Genomic DNA, 25,187 nt, shown 5'->3' with positions numbered 1-25,187 from the left:
GGCAGAGTTCCAAGGAGAAAACCACTGCTGAGCAAAAAGAACATCAAAGCTCATCTCAATTTCTCCACAACACATCTTGATGATCCCCAAGACTTTTGGGACAACATTCTGTGGACCGATGAGACAAAAGTGGAACTCTTTGGAAGGTGTGTGTCCAAGTATATCTGGCGTAGAAGGAACACTGCATTTCATAAAAAGAACATTATACCAACAGTAAAATATGGTGGTGGTAGTGTGATGGTCTGGGGCTGTTTTGCTGCTTCAGGACCTGGAAGACTTGCCGTGATAAAAGGAACTATGAATTCTGCTGTCTACCAAGAGATCCTGAAGGAGAATGTCCGACCATCTGTTCGTGTACTCAAGCTGAAACGAACTTGGGTTCTGCAGCAGGACAATGATCCTAAACACACCAGCAAGTCCACCACCGAATGGCTGAAGAAAAACAAAATGAAGACTTTGGAGTGGCCTAGCCAAAGTCCTGACCTGAATCCTATTGAGATGTTGTGGTATGACCTTAAAAAGGCCGTTCATGCTCGAAAACCCTCTAATGAAACTGAATTAGGACAATTCTGCAAAGATGAGTGGGCCAAAATTCCTCCAGGACGCTGTAAAAGCCTCATTGCACGTTATCGCAAACGCTTGGTTGCAGTTGTTGCTGCTAAGGGTGGCCCAACCAGTTATTAGGTTTAGAGGGCAATCACTTTTTCACACAGGGCCATGATGGTTTGGATTTTTTTTCACCTTTAATAATAAACACCTTCATTTACAAATTGCATTTTGTGTTTACTTGTGTTGTCCTTGACTATTGTTTAAATTGGTTTGATGTTCCGAAACACTTAAGTGTGACAAACATGCAAACGAACAGGAAATGAGGAAGGGGGCAAACACTTTTTCACACCACTGTATCTTGACCCTGCTGTTTTAAAGACTGTATAAAAAATCCCTACCCAATCTTACCAGGCAGGCCCGGACTGGGACAAAAAATAGGCCTAGGCATTTTAGACTGAGTAGCGCAGGTGAGGGGGGCAGGGAAAGAGCACTGGGGGCCCGAGAGCACAGGTGGGGAAGGAGAGCATTAGTTGGGGAGGGAAGAGCATGGGGTGCCCGAGAGCACAGGGGGTCAGAACACGGGGGGTTGAAGAGCACAGGGGAGGCTTGAGAGCACGGAGGGAGCCCAGGGCGACAGGAGAGCATGGGGGAGGAGCACTGGGGCTAGAGAGCACAAGGGGGGTTCGAGAGCATGGGGGTGCCAGAAGCTTTAGGGGATGGAGAGCACTGGAGACAGTGGGGGAGAAGGGGGGCCAGAGAGCACAGGGGGCAGAGAGCACAGGAGGGGCTGTAGAGCATGGGGGGTAGGAGAGCACGGGGGGACCAGAGAGCACTGGGGGGCAGCAGAGCACAAGCGGGCCTGAGAGCACAGGGGGGCACAGTAGAAAGAAGCTGGATAGGAGGAGCAGTGGGGCAGCTGCATATATAAGGATCTTTTTCTCAATTTTCCTCTGAATGGCCACAGGGGGGAGAGGAGGAGAAGTGGGCTTTAAAAGGCTGCAGGAGGAAAATACAGATATTGATTCTTCTATAGTATATGCAGCCACCCCACCGCTCCTCCTATCCAGACGCTCAGGGAGTCGCACTCACTGTTCCTCTGGTCCAGCATCTCCTCCAGCACCTCCCTGTCATGATTACAGGTCAGCTGACCTGTAGTTTCCACCCCCGGTCCGAAGGCTGAAATTAACTGGCAGCTGGGTGGCCAGTGTTTCGTCAAAATAGCCAATTCATCCAGATCTCCAATTATGTTTTTCTTTTGGTTTCTGTAAACCGTCAGTAATTGGAGATTTTGACGACTTGCTGTTTTGACACAACACCAGCAACCTTATACACTCTGATAGATGGTATTATGAGTGGATATTGTTAGTCCGCTCTGATACCAACCAAGAAAATGGCTGCCTCCACGGCAGCAACAACTGTTACCTCGGTACCCGCTCTTGTGTCAAAACAGCAAAGTCTTTGTGTACTGGAGTGTACACACTTGTGGGTGTTGTGTCAAAATGGCAAGTCATCAAAATCTTCCATTATTGATGGTTTACAGTCACCGGAAGTGATGTAAATGGAGATCTTGATGAATTGGCTATTTTGACAAAACCCGGCCACTGCGGAGAGGCCGGGTGATCAGCACGGGCTCAAAGAACAGCCCAGCTGTTCTGGGACTCACAATAACATGTGGCACCTGCCCACCGGGCAAGTTCCTGGTGTGCCCTATGGCCAGTCCGTGACTGCTACCAGGTCTGCAATTTTTTTTTCTTGTTTGGAAAATTATTTTTATTACACATTTTATAACAGTACAGACAATTACAAAAACAAAAACAACTCTTCAACAGTTTCAGAGGAGAAGAATAAAGCTCCAGTGCAGCAGTACCAAACTGTGTCACAAATGCATGCCTTAATTGAAGATAACAAAAGAGGTGTCAGTTTGGAAGGTTGTATCTCGCTTTCAATTGATCAAATGTAAATAGTTTCCCTCCTCCCACTATACTTTTCAATTGCTTGATGCACACCCGGGCCCAGAGTATTGGGTCCGAGATCACCTCAAAATGTGGTAACCCTGGGTTAAACAATAGGGGAGTTTCTGGTGACCAGTCCGGAGTCTCAGAATGCATCAACACTTTCACCCTTTCCCATGCATGTATAGTGGCGTGCATTGACCCAGTCAAAGGCAATAATACCTTCAATCCCCTATATACCAGGTAGTGAAGGCTCTCATATGATCCTGTTAGGACGGCTTCAAGTACCGTTGCTGCGTCTCCATCATCGTGCAGCATCCAGCACCTGACGATGGCCCCTGTTCTAGGGGTTCCAGCAATGCATGTAGGCTTATGCTAGGATAACCTGAAGACCACAGAAAGGAGCTGAACAGACTGTTTGCATGTCTAAAGAGCTAGCAGGGGATCCAAATTGGAGAATTGCACAAAAAATACAAAAAGACCGGTAATATTTTCATCTTAAGGAGGTTTACCCTGCCAATCAAGAACAATGGTAAATGTTTCCAGGCATCCAGCTGAGTCTTAACTTTTATGAGGAGTGGTAATAGGTTAAGTGACAGATAATCTCATACCTTGGGGGATAACCAAACCCCGAGATACTTGAATTCATACACCCAAGCTATAGGCACCAGTTGTGATGCCTGGGCTCTAGCCCCGTCATCAATGGCCATAATATTAGATTTTTCCCAATTCATTCGTAGACCCAAAAAAGTGTAAAGGCACCCAAAATCTCAAATACCGCCTCCAGAGATAATCCAAGATCTGCTAAAAAAAAAAAAAGGATCATAACATCAGCAAATAGGGCAGTGCATTCACATATAGTTCCTACCTCGAGAGCCCTTACCGCTACAGATGTTTGCAGAGTAATAGCTATGGGTTCAATTGCAAGAGCAAATAGGGATGGGGAGAGCGGAGACCCCTGAAGTGTCCTCCCTACCTACTTCAAACTGAGCAGAAATTGATGTGCCAATTTTGATTGTCTCCTTGGGTCTACTATACAGGAAGGAGATCCAGGTAAGAAACACATATCCAAATCCCATGTGCCGTAAGACTGCTGATATATAGTGTCAAAGGCTTTTGCCATATCAAGTGACTGGGTCTTCCATCAGCATAGGCATACAGGAAGAGGCAGAGATTAATTGTTAACCCCCAACAGGAACATCAGCACTAGATCTACATAAAACAGGAACTCCCTAGTTGCATAAACAAAATGAGACCCCATTTGAGGCCAACAGACCCAGGCTTCACAAACCATCTATCCAGTCAGCCTCCATAGGTGTATCAAAAAAGCAGACCATGCCCAATGGGGATCTTGTAGGTGGCTGAGGTAGAGCATACTATGTTTGATGTTTTTGTTGCGAAGTCGACGTCTCACCTCATTGAAAGACCTGCAGCGTTTCTGGACTTCCGCTGACAAATCTGGGAATAGCATTGCCCTGGTATTTTCATAGGGCAATTTAGGATGTTGGATGTTGCTGGTCCTCCTAGACCCCTAGACCTCAAAGTAATAAAAAGAGGTTTCAAAAATATTTAAAAATGCATTAAGCATACATTTTGACGACACTCAATTGATTAGAACCACATGCAATACCTTTATTGGACTAAATTAAAAATCATGTACATTAGACAACAAACAAAATCATGTTAAAAAAACTGTTAACCACCCAATCACCATCCAATGTAATAAATATGATATCCTTATTGTATATATAACTTATTTATTATAAAAGTGGCCACCTGTGATACCAGCTGTACATATACTATTGAGCTAGCTGCTGAGTCTTCAACAAGATGGTATTTGAGAGTGGGACAGTAAATCCTTCCCACTGAAACTGTCAATATACCATATTATTGCCAAAAAGTATATAGACACTGTTGACAAATGGATCCCTCCACATATATGATGCAATATAGTATAACAATGCAGTAAATAATAAGTCTACTGAAACAATATAATAGTAAAAAGGTAAAAAAAAAGGAAGCGGGAACTGTGTCTGGATTGAACTGTTCCTCATATGTAGATGGTAGGTTTAATGTCTTGCTTCTTGTTAGACTTAGTTCTGACCATACAGTATATAGCTGTTAGTGATCTGTCCACACTAGGGATGGGCTTCATGTTTGGGTCGAACATGAGTTTGACTCGAACATTGGCTGTTCGCCCGTTTGCCAAATAGCGAACAATTTGGGGTGTTCGCAGCAAATTCGAAAGCCGCGGAACACCCTTTAAAAGTCTATGGGAGAAATCAAAAGTGCTAATTTTGAAGGTTAATATGCAAGTTATTGTCATTAAAAATGTTTGGGGACCTGGGTCCTTAGCCAGGGGACATGTATCAATGCAAAAAAAAGTTTTTAAAACGGCAGTTTTTTTGGGAGCAGTGATTTTAATAATGCTTAAAGTGAAACAATAAATATTCCTTTAAATTTCGTACCTGGGGAGTGTCTATAGTATGCCTGTAAACTGGCGCATGTTTCCCGTGTCTGAGAGCAAAATTACATTTCTAAAGAAAAAAAATGTCATTTAAAACTCATGGCTATAATGAATTGTCAGTCCCAGCAATACACATAAAATTCATTGAAAAAAATGGCATGGGATTCCCCCACAGGGGAACCCCATACCAAAATAAAAAAAAAAATGCATGGGGTCCCCCCAAATTCCATACTGGGCCTTCAGGTCTGGTATGGATATTAAGGGGAACCCCGTGCCAAAAAAAAATGGTGTGGGGTCCCCCTCAAAATCCATACCAGACCCTTATCTGAGCACGCAACATGGCAGGCCGCAGGAAAAGAGGGGGGACGAGAGAGCACCAGGTTGCATGCTCTGATAAGGGTCTGGTATGGATTTTTGGGGGGACCTCACGCCATTTTTTTTTATTTGGCATGGGGTTCCCCTTAAAATTCATACCAGACCTGTAGGGTCTGGTATGAATTTTGAGGGGGACCGCACACCATTTTTTAAAAATGTTGGCGTCGGGTTCCCGTTAATATTCATACCAGACCTGAAGGGCCTTGTATGGAATTTGAGGGGACCCCCACGCATTTTTTTTTAATTTGGTTTGGGGTTCCCCTGTGGGGGAATTCCATGCTGGTTTTTTTTTTATGACTTTTATGTGTATTTCCGGGACCGACAATTCATTATAGCCGACAGTAGTTTTAAATTATTTTAATTATTAAAAAAACAAAGGATTGTCAAAGGAGTCCCACCCTAGTAAGTTTGTCTGGGCAGGGAAGAGTGTAAATAATCCATAATGAAAAATAGCACTTCCACGACCCAGAAACAAAAAACATTCACCTAAATACGTACATTAATGATTAGGTGTGTTCTTATGAATGAAATTAACATATTGAAAAAGTAGGAGAGAAAGGACCAAAGGCCCAAAAATAATTCTTAAAAAAGGAACAAACTGGTAATGGCAAAAAATAAATGATAATCTTTATTAAAAACAACAATAATATTATTTAAAAAAAGGAGAAAACACTCCCATAGAGCCTGTGGTCTGGAAGATATGATAATATAATGCTTGTGTAAAATTCCAGTGTCTTAATTGCTTCCATCTCACGGATAGCATTTCATATTGCACGTGGCTGTTAGTTCCTAATTACATCCCTTTCTTGTAAAATCTGTGGTCTAGAGGAGGCAATGATCTGTATATAGATTGTCTATGAATTCAAGATTTCTAAGTTCCTTCCCTTTTGCAATTAATGTGGCGTGAAAATGCTGATGGTATGTAATTGCTAAATAGTCTGTCTCCCTTTCACAGATAAACCCTGCAATGTAGTAATACTATTTTATACAGAATCCCTTGAAACCAAAATCCACTAGGCTTCAAACCATAAAGATGGATTATTCAGATGTGGTCTAGAGGAGGAAATGAGAACCATAGTTCGACATATCTTCTCTCTATAGCACTTGACCATCTATCTCCCTCTTACAGACACCCATTTTGCTAAAGTGTCTGTTTGTATTATGTTATAAAGACTGCTTGTAAAGACATAAGAGGAAAGGAAGAAAGGAGAAAAGAAAGGATACAAAAACAATAAGATAAGGAAAAAGGTAAAAAAAAGGAGGATGGGAAAGGAAGGGTAAAAAGGAAAGGGTCATCCGGGAGTGAAAGGAAAGAAGAGGGTAGAAAGTCTCAGGGGTAGACAGGTGAGAGAAAGCGACACAGTATCAACATCTAAGTGTTTGCATATCAAGGGAGCAACAAAGACCCATCAAAGTTTGAGGGTAGATAATGGATCACCCAAGGGCTCCAGAGTATTTCATATTTATTTACTCTGTCCAGCAGGACTGCCTCTATCTTCACTTGGATCGATCTGTGTATAAAAGCGAGGACATGGAGGGTGGGAGATTGTCAGACTCTTTATGCACGTTGAATGCAAAGCATTCCCAGTCAACATGGGACACAGAAGACAGTGGCTACTGCAGTGATTCTGTGCTTCCACACCAGTGCCACATATATGGCATATTTGCATTGATCCAAGCTGGACCAAACTATGCAAAAAAATCCATATCTGGAGTTCAGCTTTAAGGCGCATCAGAAATTAAACTGACAGAATGCCAGTACTGCAAGCCATTCAAACTCTGTTGCGCTGTACATTGCTGCCAGTCTAACATTAAAAACTGACTGCTAAAGGAACAAATGTTTCCCGGGGCTTATTAAAGAAAAGGCAGGTCGTTACTAGCATGGTGATATTCTTTCATAGTTGACTGAACAACTGAGAGGGACAAAAGGCTTAGGTGAATGGAGTTTATGAGAATAGGGTGACTGCTCTTTAAAAAAATACATTGCACAGAACAGTTCAATTTCTATTATAAGTATATTTCCTTCTTATAGCAATATTTCCCAAACATTTTTCAGTGATGTACCACCATCCTAGGCTCTGTCAGCTTTTAGGACAATATAGGTTACTAGAGTGCCCTAGGTGACTATTAAAGTCAACATAGACAATGTAAACTGAGCACACTTAGACATTTTTAACAGCAGTTGCTATGTTGAGTGACAACCTAGTGATATTCAGTAACAATTATGGTTAAGACAATCTTGATCCCTTAGTGTGGGATTATAGCCTGGTTTTACCTTTATTTCTCTCCAAAGATGGTTAACGATATGCTCTATGGAAGAGCTAGCGTTCATGCCATTGCTATAATAAAATGGCACCCAGGATCTATAGAAGCAGATAATCTTGATTTCATCAGTTTCATCATTTGATTTAATCTTGATTTCATCAATATTCTGTTCACCACGTACCTACCATCTGCAGCTGCTATAAGGGTGAACAACATATTCCCTCATATTATGGCCCTGTGTAAGTCCTGAGCCTGTCAGTGTACAACCTACAGTGAGGAAACATACCATCTGTATTCCATTCTTTGGTAAGTACTGTTTAATGCTATAATATATTTACATGTCTCTCTCTCTCTCTTCATTTAACAGGCGCTACTCCATCTGCATAGAGGTTCAGATCCCCTCCCTGCAGTACAGAAGGACTAGGGCACAGGGAATAAAGAGATTGGATCTAAAGTCGCAGGTCACTTGGCACGCACAGAACATCTGGCATTCAGGGAACTTGACTGTCCTCAGAATCCCCTGTCTGTGACACTGTGTGGGCTGACCCACAGATCATTGCACAGCTCTTTGTCTCTGTCCACCTGTCCACCTGTCTCTGCTTTGTGGGTCTGTCTGTTTTTTTTGTGGATCATTAGGATGCCACCATATGGAACTGCCTTTGCTCTGTTCAGCCTCTGAAACAGAGCTGTCTTTTTCCTTTTGTGTGTCTCCTAGATTAGGACACTTTTTTTAAATTAATTTTTTTCTGTATGCAGTCACCAACGTACAATCATCTACATTTTATATTGTTTGCCTCTCATGGCTCTATCAAGGCTCTGCATGATTTAGTTCTTGTTTTTCCAGAGTGATGCAAAAAACACTTCACTTATGCACAGTGACATGAAGAACAGGATATAGAACTTTGGCTCTTCACCTCACCTCAAGAAGGAAACAAGGAGTGGCTCAAACTACAGTAAATGTCATTTTGTAACTTAGGAAAATGCAATATAACAAAACACTGAACAATGTTTACCAAAAAAAAAAAGTTACAAATAGACAACTGCATCCAGAGTTGTGGTCCTCAAATCAGCACTCAGGCCCCACTATGTATGGGTTACACTACAATGACATCTGGATTCCACCAATAGTAAATGATTTGAGACTCATTGATTCTGAGCCATCTAGAAGAATAAAGAAATTGGACCTGTTCAGAAGGATCATGGGACCATGCCTTCCACTTCATTATAATGTAGTTACTCCGAAGGGGACCAAAGCATGTTAGTACTTACAGTAGTTTAATTAGGCGAATGCAACGTTTTGGACTTTTTGACTTAGTATTGCAACATTTCCACCTACCACATTGTTGATAGACTCCTCCCTGTTAAACACCACTACACATATGTTCTCTAGCTAATTAAGATGTGCAGAACCTAATCCTGTTTCTTCCTCTAAGACCCGCCAAGCAGGAAGACATCAGACATCTTCCGAGAAGATTAACAACGCTCTGCAAACTTCTCTTCTCAGAGTATGCAGAGCATTGATTAGTTGACCATTCTCAAAAACAAATTTCCAAGCCAAGCACCTGTAGATCATTGTATGTTCTTCATTCCCTGTGATGGAATAACAAGAATTTCTTGTCTGTTGTGTCCTGTCTGTGTCCTGGGTTTTGGTGTTGTGTTTCTGTGCCTTGTTTTGAAGTGCTGTACCAAGTCTATCTCAAACGACTGTGTGTTCATCAACCTTTCCAGTACCTTAGTAATGACACAAAAACATTTAGTTAATTTACAGAGCCTGGCTCGGTTTAAACTATCAATTGCTTACTGGTTAGAGATTAACTGTTGATTCTTATTTTTTTTTGGACAAATAATTTTTATTTAACATTTTGAGTTGGAACTTCATCATCACATCTCAGGTTAAAGATTTTCAGGGAGCTGCATTACCATTACCTATTTTGCAGACAATGGGGTTCAGATGGGTTGGCGTCAAACTGAAGCTGTACAGCCTCAGTTCTGCTTGTATGAACTTACATCTAAAATATTAAAATATATAAAGGTCAAGGAATATTTTAAACTGTTTAACTATGGATTGTGGTCTCATTTTTGCAGCAGATATCTCTTTTAGATGATTCCGATGTGACAGTTTATCAGATAGATCTGATAGTTCCCATTAGGAATCCTAATGAGACCAACTTGACATTTAAATCTGTTTAGCCATCTGTGGAAACTGTAAAGATTTGGAAGGAAAAAATTATAATATTGAAAGAAGCTGAAAATACGTTATGTACAGTATAAAGAGTTCAGCTTAGAAAGATTTCAACATATTTGTAAGTACAGCAATAGCAGACTATGTTAGTGCTATGGACCGCAGCAGAATAGAGGGTACACTACATAAAGATTAACTCTACCCTGTAGCAAACATGTAAGGCTAAAACAGTGGTATAGGGGGCCTTACCAGTTGCTAACATCACAAAATCACTACACATAATGTTCACTATATGTAATTGTAGTACTTACCTCCAAAGGAGCCACTGAGCATATGCCCAAGTTCTCTCAACTAGTCTAGTGGATGCTTTTTTAGTATGTATTTCTGAAGAAATACAACAGGAGAGGGGTTTAGGGTCACAGGATATCCCAAAACAATCAGTAACAGCAATAGGGGAACAAAGAGGTAGCAGAGAATGGCCAATATATCTAGGGCCCTAACGCAGCAGTCCATATAGCAACCTCTGGCTCATAGTTGCCTTCTGGCACTTGCACTACTAACAGTCACCAGCAAGGTCTTTACTCACAGAGTCAGTGTTTGCCAACCAGGTAGACTCTAAGTGAGGGAGAATAACTAGATCCTTCTCAAGACCCAGGACTTCAGCGCAATGCTGTCCAGCAAAATGTACTACTTAGGCAATTTCCCCCAGGCTCTTAGTCTAGCGGCTGCTGAGGAATAGACTGCAGCTTCTGGATCCCTCCCTTGAGGGAAATGAACACTGTGTTTAGGCCTCATTTATCACTTCCCCACCTTCTGGGTGCCTTCTTCAAGGGTCTGGCTGGGGCAAGATAAATATTCAACTAATAATTTAAATTTCCCAACCCTATGCTCTGGAAACTTCTTTCAGAGGCAAGGGGTAGTAATAAATATCTCAGCTCAGGAAACCCTGAACAGACCAAAACAATTAGTCACTGCTTTTTTCATTACAATGGAGCCTAAAACAAAATTTACCTAGCAGCCTAACTAGAAGAAGGCTATATAATGCTACAGAAGACTGTTTGAAACCACACAGAGAGGAAATGACCAGGTATTTTGAACATGCTACAGGTGTGGTTGGAGACTGGAGATATGCTGCAGACAAGAGTCAGACAGTATGGAAATGTTGTATTAAACTGGTAGAAATCCTGAACATTACAGCATATTTACAAATCAATGCTCCTGCTACTAACTCTTGAGCCCAACGAGTATCAACGTTCCAGAGACTGGGCACTAAGGTGCTAAAACATTTAAACTAACTCGAAGGTATGTATCGATCTTTGATAGCTCAGAAAGGTATTTACTGATATATAGGCTTGGGATAACAAAGAGCTGGATTTGAATTAAACACTAAGTACACATTTACATTAAGATTGAGGTTAGAAAGTCAGTGAGTTCTTAAAGGATTGCTGTTTAAACCTATAAAAACATAGATTAATAGACTTAATAATGTTTACAGTACCAGTGAAAAAACACTAGAGATTGGAAAAGAATGAGAAAAGAAAATAGCCCCGCATTGGGCTATGTGAAATTTGTAAAATTCTATGTTATTATATCGCATAGTTTCGGGCAGTTTTGGCTCAGTTTCACTGTAATAAATTCTATTACAGTGTGTTATATAAAATAACCAATACATGGTAGCCCGTGACACAACGGAAAATGAGATTTCACAATGTTTAAACATATAAAAAAACAATGCCTCCCAAAATGTGTTTCTCTGGTGGAGTGGACAGTGCGATTGCCTTCTGGGTCATTACAGCTATAAGGGCCCCGTGTATAGATATCGCTCACAAGCACGTGTCTGTAAGCAAAGGTGCTATTGTCCCTTGTCTGATTGAATACTACTCTGGTGAGATCAGTAGAAGGTACAGGGATCAATAAATGAACTGTAGGGCGGCTTCAGAGGATCATATGGAGAAATCAGTGGCCAATGGCACAAGTAACTCAGCATTTAAAGAGGAAGTAAACCCTGATGAGTTTACTTCCTCTTTGTCGCCCTGCAAAGGCAAAGCATAATGGACTACTATGCATATTTCGGGCAAATATCTCCTAAACCATATAGGTTTAGGAGATATTGCTTGGACCTACAGGTAAGCCTTAATCTAGGCTTACCTGTAGGTCAAAGTGGTTTGTAAGGGTTTACAACCACTTTAACGACCTTTATTCTGTCACAACCATGATGGGGAATGGAGGGATCTGCCTGGGGAGATTCATGATAGTTGTGACTGCTGATTATTTTACTCAAAACTGAGTAAACTGTTTGAAGTGGCATTTACAAAGTCAGTTAATTGCTGGCTTCCTATCACATTATTCTAATGATGCACCCCTTGATTGGTTTTACTAGAGTTCCTTTATATTGGAAGAAATTAAGTGATTATCATTAAATTATTAAACAGAGGTGCAAATAAATGTAATATACTGCAACTTAACAGATGTGGTGACTGCATACATTTTTATTTTTCAGGCTAAGAACATGTTCAGCAAGTACACTAAATGCATAATTATTTTGCCAGAAATGCATTGTCCTTGTTACTTCCTGTAAATTGACCTGAAAACACAAACAATGTTATTTTCCATCCAAGCTATCTTCTATACGGTACAAATCCTCCCCTCCCCCCATAACAAAGATAACATAGGTAACAAAGATAACAAGAGGGAAATAGTTATGTAGTCCAAATTAAAGCGGGATTCCACCCTAAAGTGGAACCTCCGCTGATCGGATCCCTCCCCCCCTCCGGTGTCACAATTGACACCTTTCAGGGGGGAGGGGGGTGGAGATACCTGTCAAAGACAGGTATTTTCACCCACTTCCGGGCATAGACTCCCGTGGGAGTCTACGCCATTTCCTGCCCTGCCGCGCTGTCTGCTGGGACACACACACGAGTCCCAGCGACAGCGCGGAGATTTCCTATTGCGCGGCGCGGCTCGCGCATGCGCAGTAGGGAGCCGAGAAGTGAAGCCGATTTGCTTCACTTCCTGATTCCCTCACCTAGAATGGTGGCGACAGCAGCCGAGGGCCGAGCGATCGATCGGCCTCGGCTGCCAGCATCGCTGGAACCCGGGACAGGTGAGTGTCCATTTATTAAAAGTCAGCAGCTGTAGTATTTATAGCTGCTGGCTTTTAATATTTTTTTTTTTTTTGGTGGAATCCCTCTTTAAGAGAGCTGCCTGGCTCCCTTCACAGATACAGTGGACTTAGTGAGCGTAGCCACATAGGATTGGAAAAGTGTTATTCACAAAATTACCAGGCAAACATACATCAAATACAGTATCTCATGAAAGTGAGTACACCCCTCACTTTTTTGTAAATATTTTATTATATCTTTTCATGTGACAACACTGAAGAAATTACACTTTGCTACACTGTAAAGTAGTGAGTGTTCATCTTGTGTAAATTTTCTGTCCCCTCAAAATAACTCAACACACAGCCATTCATGTCTAAACCACTGGCAACAAAAGTGAGTACACCCCTAAGTGAAAATGTCCAAATTTTTTGTGGCCACCATTATTTTCTAGCACTGCCTTAAACCTCTTGGGCATGGAGGTCACCAGAGCTTCCCAGGTTGCCACTGGAGTCTTTTTCCACTCCTCCATGATAACATCACGGAGCTGGTTGATGTTAGAGACCTTACACTCCTCCATCTTCCATTTGAGGATGCCCAACATATGCTCAATAGACAGGGCCGGATTAAGAGCATCATGTGCTTGGTGCTGAGGATTTTGGTGGACCTTTTACTGGGCACCCTTCTGCTTTCCAAGAGCCTATGCTGGCATGCGCCCAAACTCAAAAGAGCACAATCACACAGGCAAAACACTGGGGAAGCTTGGTATTTGATTTTTCAAGTTTCTGTAAGGGCCTTGCATCGGCGTGCACTCTGAGCTGAAATAGTGCAGCTGCGCAGGCCTAACACTATGGAAGCCCCAGACTTCTGTAAGAGCCCTGCATTGGTGTGCCCCAGGCTTGTGTTAGGACTGCTGCTCATGCAGTGCCCATTATCAATCCCACCACCCTGCCCAGGAGGTGCATGTGGAATGCAGGGCCCGTCAGGAGAGATATCTTCCCGTCGGCCCATTGCTTTCCATGGGCAGTCTGTCCTTTTTGGGTGGCTGGGCCTATATTAAAGTAGGGGCCTGGAGCTGCAGCTCCAATAGCCCCTACGTTAATCCAGCCCTGTCAATAGGGTTTAGGTCTAGAGACATGCTTGTCCAGTCCATCACCTTTATCCTCAGCTTCTTTAGCATGGCAGTGGTCATATTGGAGGTGTGTTTAGGGGTCATTATCATGTTGGAATACTGTCCTGCAGCCCAGTCTCTGAAGGGAGGGGATCACAGTATGTCACAGTACATGTTGGCATTCATGGTTCCCTCAATGAACTGTAGTTCCCCAGTGCCAGCAGCACTCATGCAGCCCAAGACCATGACACTTCCACCACCATGCTTGACTGTAGGCAAGACACGCTTGTCTTTGTACTCCTCCCCTTGTTGCCGCCACACACACTTGGCACCATCTGAACAAAATAAGTTTGTCTAGGTCTCATCAGACCACATGATATCATTCCAGTAATCCATGTCCTTAGTCTGCTTGTCTTCAGCAAACTGTTTGCGGGGTTTCTTCTGCATCATCTTTAGAAGAGGCTTCCTTCTGGGACGACAGGCATGCAGACCAATTTAATGCAGTGTGTGTGGCGTATGGTATGAGCACTGACAGGCTGACCCCCCACCACTTCAAACTCTGCAGCAATACTAGCAGCACTCATACATCTGTTTGCCAAAGACAACCTCTGGATATGACGCTGAGCAGGTGCACGCAACTTTTTGGTTGACCATGGTGAGGCCTGTTCTGAGTGGAACCTGTCCTGTTAAACTGCTGTGTGGTCTTGGCCACCGTGCTGCAGCTTAGTTTATGTTACTTTACGTAGAGCAACAATTTTTTTTTTCAGATCCTCAGAGAGCACTTTGCCATGAGGTGCCATGTTGAACTTCCAGTGACCAGTATGAGGGAGTGATAACACCAAATTTAACACACGTGCTCCTCATTCACACCTGAGACCTTGTAATACTAATGAGTCACATGACACCGGGAAGGGAAATGGCTAATTGGACCCAATTTCAAGATTTTCACTTAGGGGTATACTCACTTTTGTTGCCAGCGGTTTAGATGGCTGTGTGTTGAATTATTTTGAGGGGACAGCAAATTTACACTGTTACACAAGCTGTATACTCACTACTTTTCATTGTAGCAAAGTGTAATTTCTTCAGTGTTGTCACATGAAAAGATAGAATAAAATATTTACAAAAATTTGAGGGGTGTACTCACTTTTGTGAGATACTGTATAAACCTATTATATTCATCACACATATGAACTGGAGTCTGAAGGAAAAATAAAGAAATCAAAGGGCCAGCTTGACTAGGTCACTGAAATACTGAGTTGCAGTAAAACTAAAATCCATCAATTTAAAACAATTTATTAAGGAATTGTTTAATAAGCTCACTGACAATTTCCCATACATGACTGGTGGAGTGGTCATCTTTACTCCCCCAATAACCACAACCCTTTCCCAATTACTTAATGGCCCCCCGATAACAAACAACACAGAAACTGTTTTTTCTTAGGAATGATGTATATTTTATGTAAATGTATATATTTCAGCCACAGCTTCAAAAATAACACAACATAGTTATTGATGTCCAAAATATACAGATACCAAAACAATCCCTTTTTGGCTGATCTGAGATGTTACCAAAAATCGCTCAATTCCACCAAAACCACATAAACATATTAATGCCTGAAGCCAATACTGCTCCCAACCGCTTATTCTGGTTAGAGAGCTTACCAAGGCTTCAGCCATTCCAAAACCTGCAATAAATGTAAAAAAAACATAACTGACCTATCTAAAAAGACATTTTTTATTCCCTTGGTGTTAGTGGGACTGGTATGCTGAACAGTTTTTGCGCCACTTCTACCCCTCATCAATAACCTCCAAGCTGGGCCCACTCTGTCAGACTTTGCCATCTCAGTCAGCCAAGGGACAATGCTTGCTGTGACAATGATACCAACTACAGGTGAAAGATACACACAGTGCACCTACAAGGAAAAAAAATTAAATAAAAAACAGCATACAAACAAATAGGAAGTCAGAAGACAAATGGAAGATTTTTTTTTTTTGTCATCGAAATAAAATACAAATGCATATACAAAGGCAAATAATACATCAAACAGAACAAGGGAAGAGAAAGAAGAGGAGGGTGGGGACATTTTGCTTGCTGCTCCAATGAGGTACTGATGTAATTTCCGTTGGTTTTCAGTTGGATCACAGCTGTGACCCGCCCCCTGCTTTATAGGATGCAATGGTACGCTTGCTCCCCGCACCGCCATGTCACACTGTGCTTAAAAGGCACAGAGTGATCCTGTATGTTCATAATGCTGTGGCCATTTTACATTTTCACTTCCTTCATTAGTACTTCCCTTGCTGCTGTACAGAAAAGCACTTTAGAACACAGTGAAAGTTATGGCACATCTTATTGCCAGTTATATAACATTCTCCTGACTGATCATTTACCTTGGTGAAATGGAGGCCTTCACCTTAACCGATGTACTTTTTTCCATGCAAGTTTATTTCATCATTCCAACTGAAAAGACTGAATCCTGCAACTTTGCTCTTGTGTTCCCATTAACTGAATTTGCCATGGCAACAAGACCCTGAATTTCTTTTTATACCACAAACTTATCTGTCCTATAAGATCCCCCATATGCTGGATCTGTTGCACCTATGACAGATACATACAGAAAATACAGTATATAGTAATAATATAACACAGATAGAAATATATATAGATATATATTTGTATTTCACAAAGTGAGATATATTGTTGGTAGTAACAGAGCACTTTAGAGCAGAAACTCTCCCATCTATTTCACAAATTGTGTTTATTTCATCTTGTACGATAACAGTGTCCTTTTTTGTGCTCACACTATGTGCAAATCAATACATTAATATGTGGAACAAATATTTTATATAGTGATTATGCCTTTTTTTCTTTACAATCAAATTGCATTGTCATCATGCCTTCGTCTGTTTTTACTGTTAAAATATATTTTAAATGTATCATTCTATCTGCTTACTTTAAAATGGAATATGCAGTACTGCTAAACCTTGAAAGAAAATTTGCAGCTCTCCAACTGTTGTTAACTACGGCAGGCAGGCATGCAGCTTCTGCTGCACGGGGGCCCAAAGAGCCAAGGAAGCCATATGAGAGATATATGGGGGGGCAACTGAAAGAGCTAAGAGGTGCAGGACGTTCAGGATTGAGAGGAATTCTCTCTTGGCTGGTTGCTTGAAGAAGCCCTTATTAGGCTGCTTAATTGTTTATTTGATGTAATGACCTAGCATCTTTCTTAAAGCAGAACTTGGCAAAACTTTTTTTTTTTTTCATTTTGGATAGGGAAAGGGAGGGTTATTTTTCTCATCTTTGTGCCATTGTGGAGATTTTCCTTAACTCTCTGTCCCATAGCCAAAGCAGGAAGTGAGAGGAAATCCCTGCTAATTAAGAGAATCTCTTGGGGACCCCCAGATCACCAGAACTAGTGTTCCCACTAAAACATTTCCCCTTCATGACTTTTCTGGGGGACAACCCAAAACTTTGGATTTTCTTTTACTTTCACTTCAATGATAATGGTAAACGGGACAAATAGAGAATCTCCCTGATGGGGACACAGACAGCAGTAAAAACTGATAGGTGTTTTAATTCCTCTCCCCATTATCCAAAAGTAAAAAAAATAAATAAAATGCTTTTAGTTATATTTTAACAACAAGGGAAGTGGTGATAGAGGTTCTGATGATGCTATTGACCAAGCAACTGGACAAGAAAGAAAAGTATATGATGAGATGTGGGAGGGAAGAGAAACGAATGAACAGTTACATTTGCATAAATATACAGAAGACACCCCATGTGCGGTTGGCTATGAATGTCTCTGGCAAGGTTGCACCATGGTCATGTGCATACATAAAAGAAAAAAAATGAGTGTTAAAGCCAGGCCTCTACCGTACTTTTTATATGTCTGCCACTGAAAGTGCAATAGTCATCTGATTAGCTGTAATTTAAAGACATGTAGCCTGACAACAGTTGCAGAACTACAAACAACTAAGGGCTTAAGTACACAGTCCTGTACTTGTAGGTGAACTGTAATGGAACCTTACCATTCAGGGTAGCTCATTGCAATTTGAAGTGGTTGCAAACCCAAGAAACAAAAAAAGGAAAAACCTGCAACACAAAGGCATTATGAATTACTTACCTGAGATCGAATCCCCCGCAGCCGTCCTCGTACACCGTTCCAGCATCAGACATTGCTCTTGGAGTTACTTCCAGGCATTGCTGTGATTAGCCGGAGCCGTGATGACGCCACTCCCACGCATGCACGTGGGAGCCGCAGGTAATGGCACGGTCTAACTGAAGCAATGGCACGTGTGTGCTGTTGCTTCAGTTTGCTTTTGATGCGCATGTGCCAATGACGTCAACACATGCAAATACAGGGATATCTCCTAAACCATTCAGGTTTAGGAGATGTTTAGGGTAGCTACAGGTAAGCCTTATTATAGGTTTACCTGTAGCAAAAAGTGTGTTGTAAGGGTTTACAACACTTTAACTGGACATGAAGTGAGAGAATATTGTTCTCTACAATGACTGTGTCATCTGAGTCTTTGCAGGGAAAATATTTTGTTGCATAACTGTCAAGAAACTCCATTTAGAGTGTATTCCCCATTCTAAATGAAATATATCCTCATTTCAGGTCTCTTTGATTTACCATTTTAATGCCATGTAGTCAGAGTTTCTTTTCTGGGGTAGAAAAGACAGAAAAGATTACCTGCTTTTCTTGTCTCTTAGGCTGTACAACCAGTTCTTGAGATACTTCCTTCCCATTTTGATGGGTAGAAATGGTAGAAGATGTGGGTGGGGATAGTGTCAAGAAGCAGAACAGCAAGAAAAGGTCCACCTCAGATATCTGAAGGGTGAAAGCGTACTCAATACATGATTAGACTGTCAGTGCGTTCCTTATATAACATATGCTTGAGCTCCGCTGAATGCAAAGAAAGCACTACAACTCAGAAAGAAAGAAAACAGGGCACTCAAGGCCTGAGTGCTAAGCCCTGATATGGTATCGTGTTAGTCTTCCTTAACAGTTAGTATAAACACCCAGATTCAGGGCATATCTCAAAAAAAGTATTGAAACTGCACATTTTATAAAAAAAATGTAAATCCAAATAAGAGTTAATTTGCTCTGTATTTGTCCAGTGACCTCATATGTCTAATAACCTCACTGGTGGCTCCTTGGTTGAATATTATAATACAATAGACGTTAGATTTGTGAAGATAAAGGAAACAGGTTTGCTTGCTTTTTAACCTGTATTCTGATACTTTCCTCATCGCTTTTTTTTATAAACTTGTTGAGTACTTTATAACAATCTACACCATCATATAAGTAAGATCATGTATGGATTTAAAAAGGGCATCACTACCTGTTATCTTGGTGGTGAGGCTCCATGTATAGGAGATACACATTTAAACTTCAGCAAACCAAGTTAACTTATTAGGGTTATGGGTTTATTTAGGGTTGTATCTTATATTTTTAACTGTACATTTGAAGTGATTCATACTCATTATAAATGAGTACTAAACAGTTCTAAAAATGTTTGTCAATATCAATGCATCTTTGGGTTCGACTTTTTTATTAACTGGGTTGAAGAACCTGGTCCTCTCCGAGTACAAAATTATTTCAGTAGAAGAGAGCCATTGGGTTTCCAAAACAAGAGGGATAGAGGAAACTTGTCATAAGAGAAACACGGGAGTGCCACTATTGATCCCTACTTTTGAAAATGCTAGCTGCCTGGCTGCCATGATGAACCTCTAGTTTATACTTTCAGAGTCACAGATGCTGAGCAAGTATGCATGTAAAACAGCAATGGATACTGAAGAAGACTGAACAGTCTGATGTGTGACATAACCTTTTATCAAGTAAAAGGTAATATAATCTTCACAGACAAAATCTCAGACATTACACGTGGCAATGTAACTTACTTTCCAACAAAATTAAAAATCCAGTGCCTGCAAATCACTTATGTTCACACAAAAATAATTTGCATGAATTTAACAACAAACCTGACAACGCAAATAGTAAAAATTGCAGACAGGAACAATTGGCAGGTGTGGCAGCTGCCTATGTGACATTTTTTCATTAGAAAAGTAATATTATATTTGACGGCTGAATGTGTTGTATGTGGAGGATGCCTGAACTCTAATGCTTCTTGGCAACCTTGTCAAGCTAAGAATTGGTAAATTACTTAGAGCACTTGCCTTTCTTAGCTGTTGGTTCCTTGCTTGCATTAGTAAGTCCTGGTTTGCCAGTGCAACATAGGAAATAAAGATCCTGAAGCAGGACCTTCCCAAATAATCCCTATCAAGTTTGGGTACTCCCATTAACTGCTCATCACAGGGATCAAAAATTGAGAGCTGCATCATACCCTTTGTATATTTATTCACAACTAAGATGTCTGCCTGAGTCACATCAGAGAGCTAAGTTTAATTGCAACTCAGGCTCTCCCAAAATGGCCACTAAAGTACTTATAGAATAATGCCGCGTACACACGAGCGGATTGTATGGCGTACTTAGTCCGTCATACAATCCGACGGACAATCCGTCGTAGTTTCCACTGAATGGACTTGACCACACACGGATACACAAACAGTCCGGCGAAAGCTTGCGCGATGACGTGTACAGCACGTACGACGGGACTAGAAATAGGAAGTCCAAGACACAGCAAAGCACCCTTCCGCCATGTAAATCCTTTCTGGGCATGCGCCATTCTTAGTCCGTCGAACTAGCATACTGACGACCGTATTGTCCGCTGAAACCAAAGTACGACGGACAGATTTTTGGAAAATCCGAAATTCTTAGTACTCCGGACTGCACGCTGAAAAAGTCAGCTGAAGCCCACGCACGAGCGGATTGTCCGCTGAAATGTGTTTCAACGGACTAAGTATGTCAAACAGTTCGACCGTGTGTACGCGGCATTAGGCTTCTGGCTTTGTTGCCTAGTGTGATCAGAATCATAGATTACCCCGATACATGTCAGCTGGTGTTTTGACTTTTCTCTGATTTTCCTAATGTGCATATTTGTTCTGTGACAGTGACTCGGATTGAAAAAAGCATAAACGGCCAGGCAATATGCACCTTCACAATGGCAGCCACCAAATTCCTTTCATGACATGTTTGCTTAAAACCTCAGTAGAGATTTGTAAATATCTTGCTTCCGATGTACCTGAGTGGTACACAGTTTGTATTTATTTCAGATCTTATTTTGTAACACTCCAAATGCTATGCTTATTGGCAGTGCAAACCTTTTCATCAAGAAAGAGGTGGTGCAATGAATGAGGTGTAAACCAGCTTGTAACGTTGACCAGGAACGTTGACCAAATGTCATGGCCTTCCTGCTGCCTGACCCTTCCCATTCCTTCACCTCCCTTTTGGCTAGGGTAAGATAGGTAAGGGTTGGAGCACACCTTTCCCCAGTCATGATAAATCTCGCTGGTAGCAGACTATTTTCTGACAGTTGTTACTAATGATCAGTGCAGACATAGGTTTGCTTTAAAGCTGAAATACAGACAGAAAACCATAATTTATTCAAGTTATGCCTTCATAACATGAACTTAGTAGAAGGGTTACATCAGCTGAATGGGATTGAAATGTTTATTTTTTTCAATAAAATCATATTTTTCCTTAAAATGTCACTGGATAACTTGGAAAGAGGGGTAGCATCAGTAATAACGCAGCCCCGCTTCTCTCCATACTTTGTAGAATGTACTGTGCTCTGTATGGGCTTTTATATGAATGCACAGGAAATAAAAATAATGCAGTTGCCTTTTAATTAAATAATGAAATGATGGCTCTTTAAAAAAAAAATGATATATATATATATATATATATATATATATATATATATATATATATATATATATATATATATATTATACAGAAGGCAAAATCAGTTATCTGGGCCATCACTATTGGTGGAAATGGTTTGTTTCTTTATTAGCCTGATATTGCCATTTTTAGACCTGAGATAAGTGTGGTGCCATGGTTTTATTACTGGCACATAAAACAGCAGAAGGAAAAGGTCCAGACTGATATTCGCCAATGTTCTTTAAGGACCATTTAAAAGACAAGTCTAAAATTAAAAAATGTAATAATAGGAAAGAGCTAAAACGTGTGAGAGTGGTATACTATAACTAGCCATACTTACAGAAAAACGCTGATGTTTTACATTTCTCCAGCTATTGCCTTGGGTTAGCTGCCATGTTATTGATGTTGGTACTGGTAATTAACTTTGATTGGATTACTTATCAGGAAATTCACTTTCATTAATACATTGCTCACAGTTAACCCTCTTCATTCTTCCTTGATTATCTCTAACTAGCATAGCTATCAATGAATTCACAATGAGACCTGCACTGTACACTATAACATAAGACATCAGGCCAGCAGCAGATTGGTCTGAAGTTTTATTAGCACCTGAGGCCAGAACTGTTGGATGACTACTTAAAGCAGTAAGTGTGCCATTACAACAGAGATATATTAGGGCAGAATAGGCCAAAGCCAAGATGGCAGCTTTGACCCCACCCGTCATCTCATCAATTGACCTTGATAAGGATTGCAAAAAGCACAGGGATGCCATTTTATTTACATGACCAGCCACAAAAGACACCAACTGCCTGGCATAGGAAGTGACAGGCAAGAGCCCACTTTTGACCATTTGTTTTTTACCCCATGAGTTACTGCAGAAGCATGAAAATTGTGACTGAGAATCTTGGACATCCATGATGCTCTAGGCTCCTGCCTATATAGCTCTACATTACAAGGAAAAGTAACTGGAGGTATGGCCTGATCTTCAGTCACTAAGATTTGCTCAGTGCATAACTGCACACAGCATATGTTACATTACAAAAATAATAAAAAATTTTTTTTTATAAAATTGATTACCAAGAAAAAAATGTTAACTAGAATGTCCATGTGCATGGGTTATTTGTGGATTCTGTCATGTACACAAGTTCCTTTTCTTTCTTGAGATGTTGAAAACTTTTGCACTGCTATAACTGATGCAAAAAAACACCCCACAAAACTACATTGTCAGATTTAAACTATGCGCATGTAAAATAATAATAAGGGGAAATGACCTCTTAGAATGTACATCTGTCTTTAATTCCTATAATAATAGTATTAATAAAGCATCTCTCAAATATAACCTGTGTTGTGTGCTTCCATGGTGTTTGTAATCAAAAATGATCCATGTAGATATGCATAATATATACAGTACTCTACAGCAAAAAAACTCCACAATATATAGTAGTGATGTATAATGACTAGGGGAAATGCAGTCCTCTTTTATGATCTAACACTTTTTTTTCTAGAAAATAAAAACCTGCTTGATTGGAGACAGTCCCAAATAGTTGAGAACATCTTTGAAAGGGTTTAAGAAGGGCAGCATGTTGGCTAAGTGTTGGTTCAGCCTTTGCTGTTGTCCTGGGTTATAGAGATACTAACTGCATAGAATATTATGCTTTCCCGCTATTTGTGTGGGTTTCCTCAATATGCCCCTGTGATTTTTCTGCACAGCCCAAAGCATACAATAACTGTCATCTGATAACATAGACCACAGCCTAAATGTCCTAGCCAGGACAAAGCTATTTAATTCAGATGGGGCAACTGTCAAGAGAGAAAGACACAAACAACACTTAAAAACATAACAGAGTTTCTAACCCTTCTCCACTGTATTAAAATAAAGAGGAAATATGTTTTTCTGTCATCATTGGAGAGATTGTCCATTACACTCTACTTTTGAAGGAAAAGATGGTGTGATCCTCTGTCACCAGGAAAAGATGTTCCCAATGAGTCCACAGATAACAATGAGGAGGACCCCAACAGAAGTTCTAACATTTGCATCCAAAATAAAAAAAACTTTCCGCAGTTCAGCTATAACATTTGCTCTAGGGCTTTCTACCCATTAGTTATGTCTCTGAGAATTGAGTGGGCCCGAGTTCCCAGCCTGAACCCATGGCTCTGCAGTGGCAGTATGAGTTATCTGAAAATGCGGATGTGTAAAACAATAAAATTAAAAACAGATGCAGCTCTCACTTCCGGGCCCCAGAATATCCATGTGGGGAATCGGAATAGTCGGGGCTCTGGCTCCAAGTGTCCTCCAAACACCCAAACAGAATGCAGATAGATAAGGAGAGCTAGCAAATCGCACATCCATATCCAAGTCTTTATGAGATAAGAAGGGCTTACGTTTCAAGAAATAGGCAAGATATAATTTGTAAAAGTGAATAAAGACTACAGCATCAGTGTCCATAGGATCCAATATAACCTAACACAAAGGAAATTCTACCCATTGTGCTTGTCTCTACAGAGATATCTACCTCAATGAAAAGCTATTACAGGGGTACCAGGAACATGCATGGGGTTCTCTTACATTTTAAGGTTTTATACCAGTACGTACCAAAGTAATTTTACCACAATAGGTTGTGTGGAGGTGAGGCACAGCAGGTAGGCTCCTATAATGATTTTTTTGGGGATCTCATGTTTTATAAAATTACTGGTAATTTAGGGAGATCCAAATGACAAGGGTAAATCAAGGTTTAAGATAATGCCATACTGGCTCTTTGGCCACAGCATGAAAAAAAAGGTTTTCAAAGTAATTTTGATTTGAGCACAAGATTTAGTTGTTTGGGTAGTGCAACATTATTTTATTTACCCCATCTTCTCTAAGCCATTGCATATGTATCATTTCGGGCCTGAAGACACTGCATCCACACATAATATTTCCCTTAAAAATTATTCTTTTTTTTTTTTTATTCATTTCTTGACAATGATCTGTCTACGCTTTAACAAACAACAATGATATGATTTGTGACTGCAGCAGAGAGTATGATAATCTTCGCAAGTTATTTCTCAGGGTGCCTGAAATCTAGAGATGAAGGCCCAAAGGGAAGACATAAAACATACAACAATATAAAAACATAGATGGAAAAAAAGACAGTTATGAGGAATCATATCAATCTGTTTGTCACATTTGGTCCTTAGAGTATATATACCTGTACAATGCTGATAATGAATCAGCTCTGTCACAATTTTTCTACATTTAATTATCCTATTTTCTTTAATAATGCACTGGGTTGCATGGCCATCATGGCAATGTAAGTAACCTAGATTGAAACTGACATTTTTAGACCTCATTTAAACTTGCGGTTGAGGGGTTGAGCCATGGTTTTTATTGCCACCAACTGCTCCCCCTTACAAAGGCAGAGGAT

The 25,187-nt window shown here is 40.7% G+C and overlaps 1 protein-coding gene across 5 annotated transcripts in view; it reads left to right on the top strand.

The window, feature by feature from the left end:
• Positions 1–9,232, top strand: part of PDE1B (phosphodiesterase 1B) — a 513,717-nt gene extending 504,485 nt beyond the window's left edge. For all 5 annotated transcript variants that reach the window (XM_077483777.1, XM_077483773.1, XM_077483774.1 and 2 more), the window contains one exon: positions 7,976–9,232. In XM_077483777.1, coding sequence (XP_077339903.1) covers positions 7,976–7,995 — 20 coding nt within the window. In that variant the 3' untranslated portion in view covers positions 7,996–9,232. The remainder of the gene's footprint in view (positions 1–7,975) is intronic.
• Positions 9,233–25,187: the final 15,955 nt, after the last annotated feature.

The sequence above is a fragment of the Lithobates pipiens genome, unplaced genomic scaffold (assembly GCF_037356315.1).
Source record: "Lithobates pipiens isolate NorthernLeopardFrog02 unplaced genomic scaffold, aLitPip1_a1.2 Scaffold_16, whole genome shotgun sequence".
Classification (NCBI taxonomy): domain Eukaryota; kingdom Metazoa; phylum Chordata; class Amphibia; order Anura; family Ranidae; genus Lithobates; species Lithobates pipiens.
The sequence above is the reverse complement of the archived record's forward strand: the minus strand, read 5'-3'. Positions and strand labels throughout refer to the sequence as shown.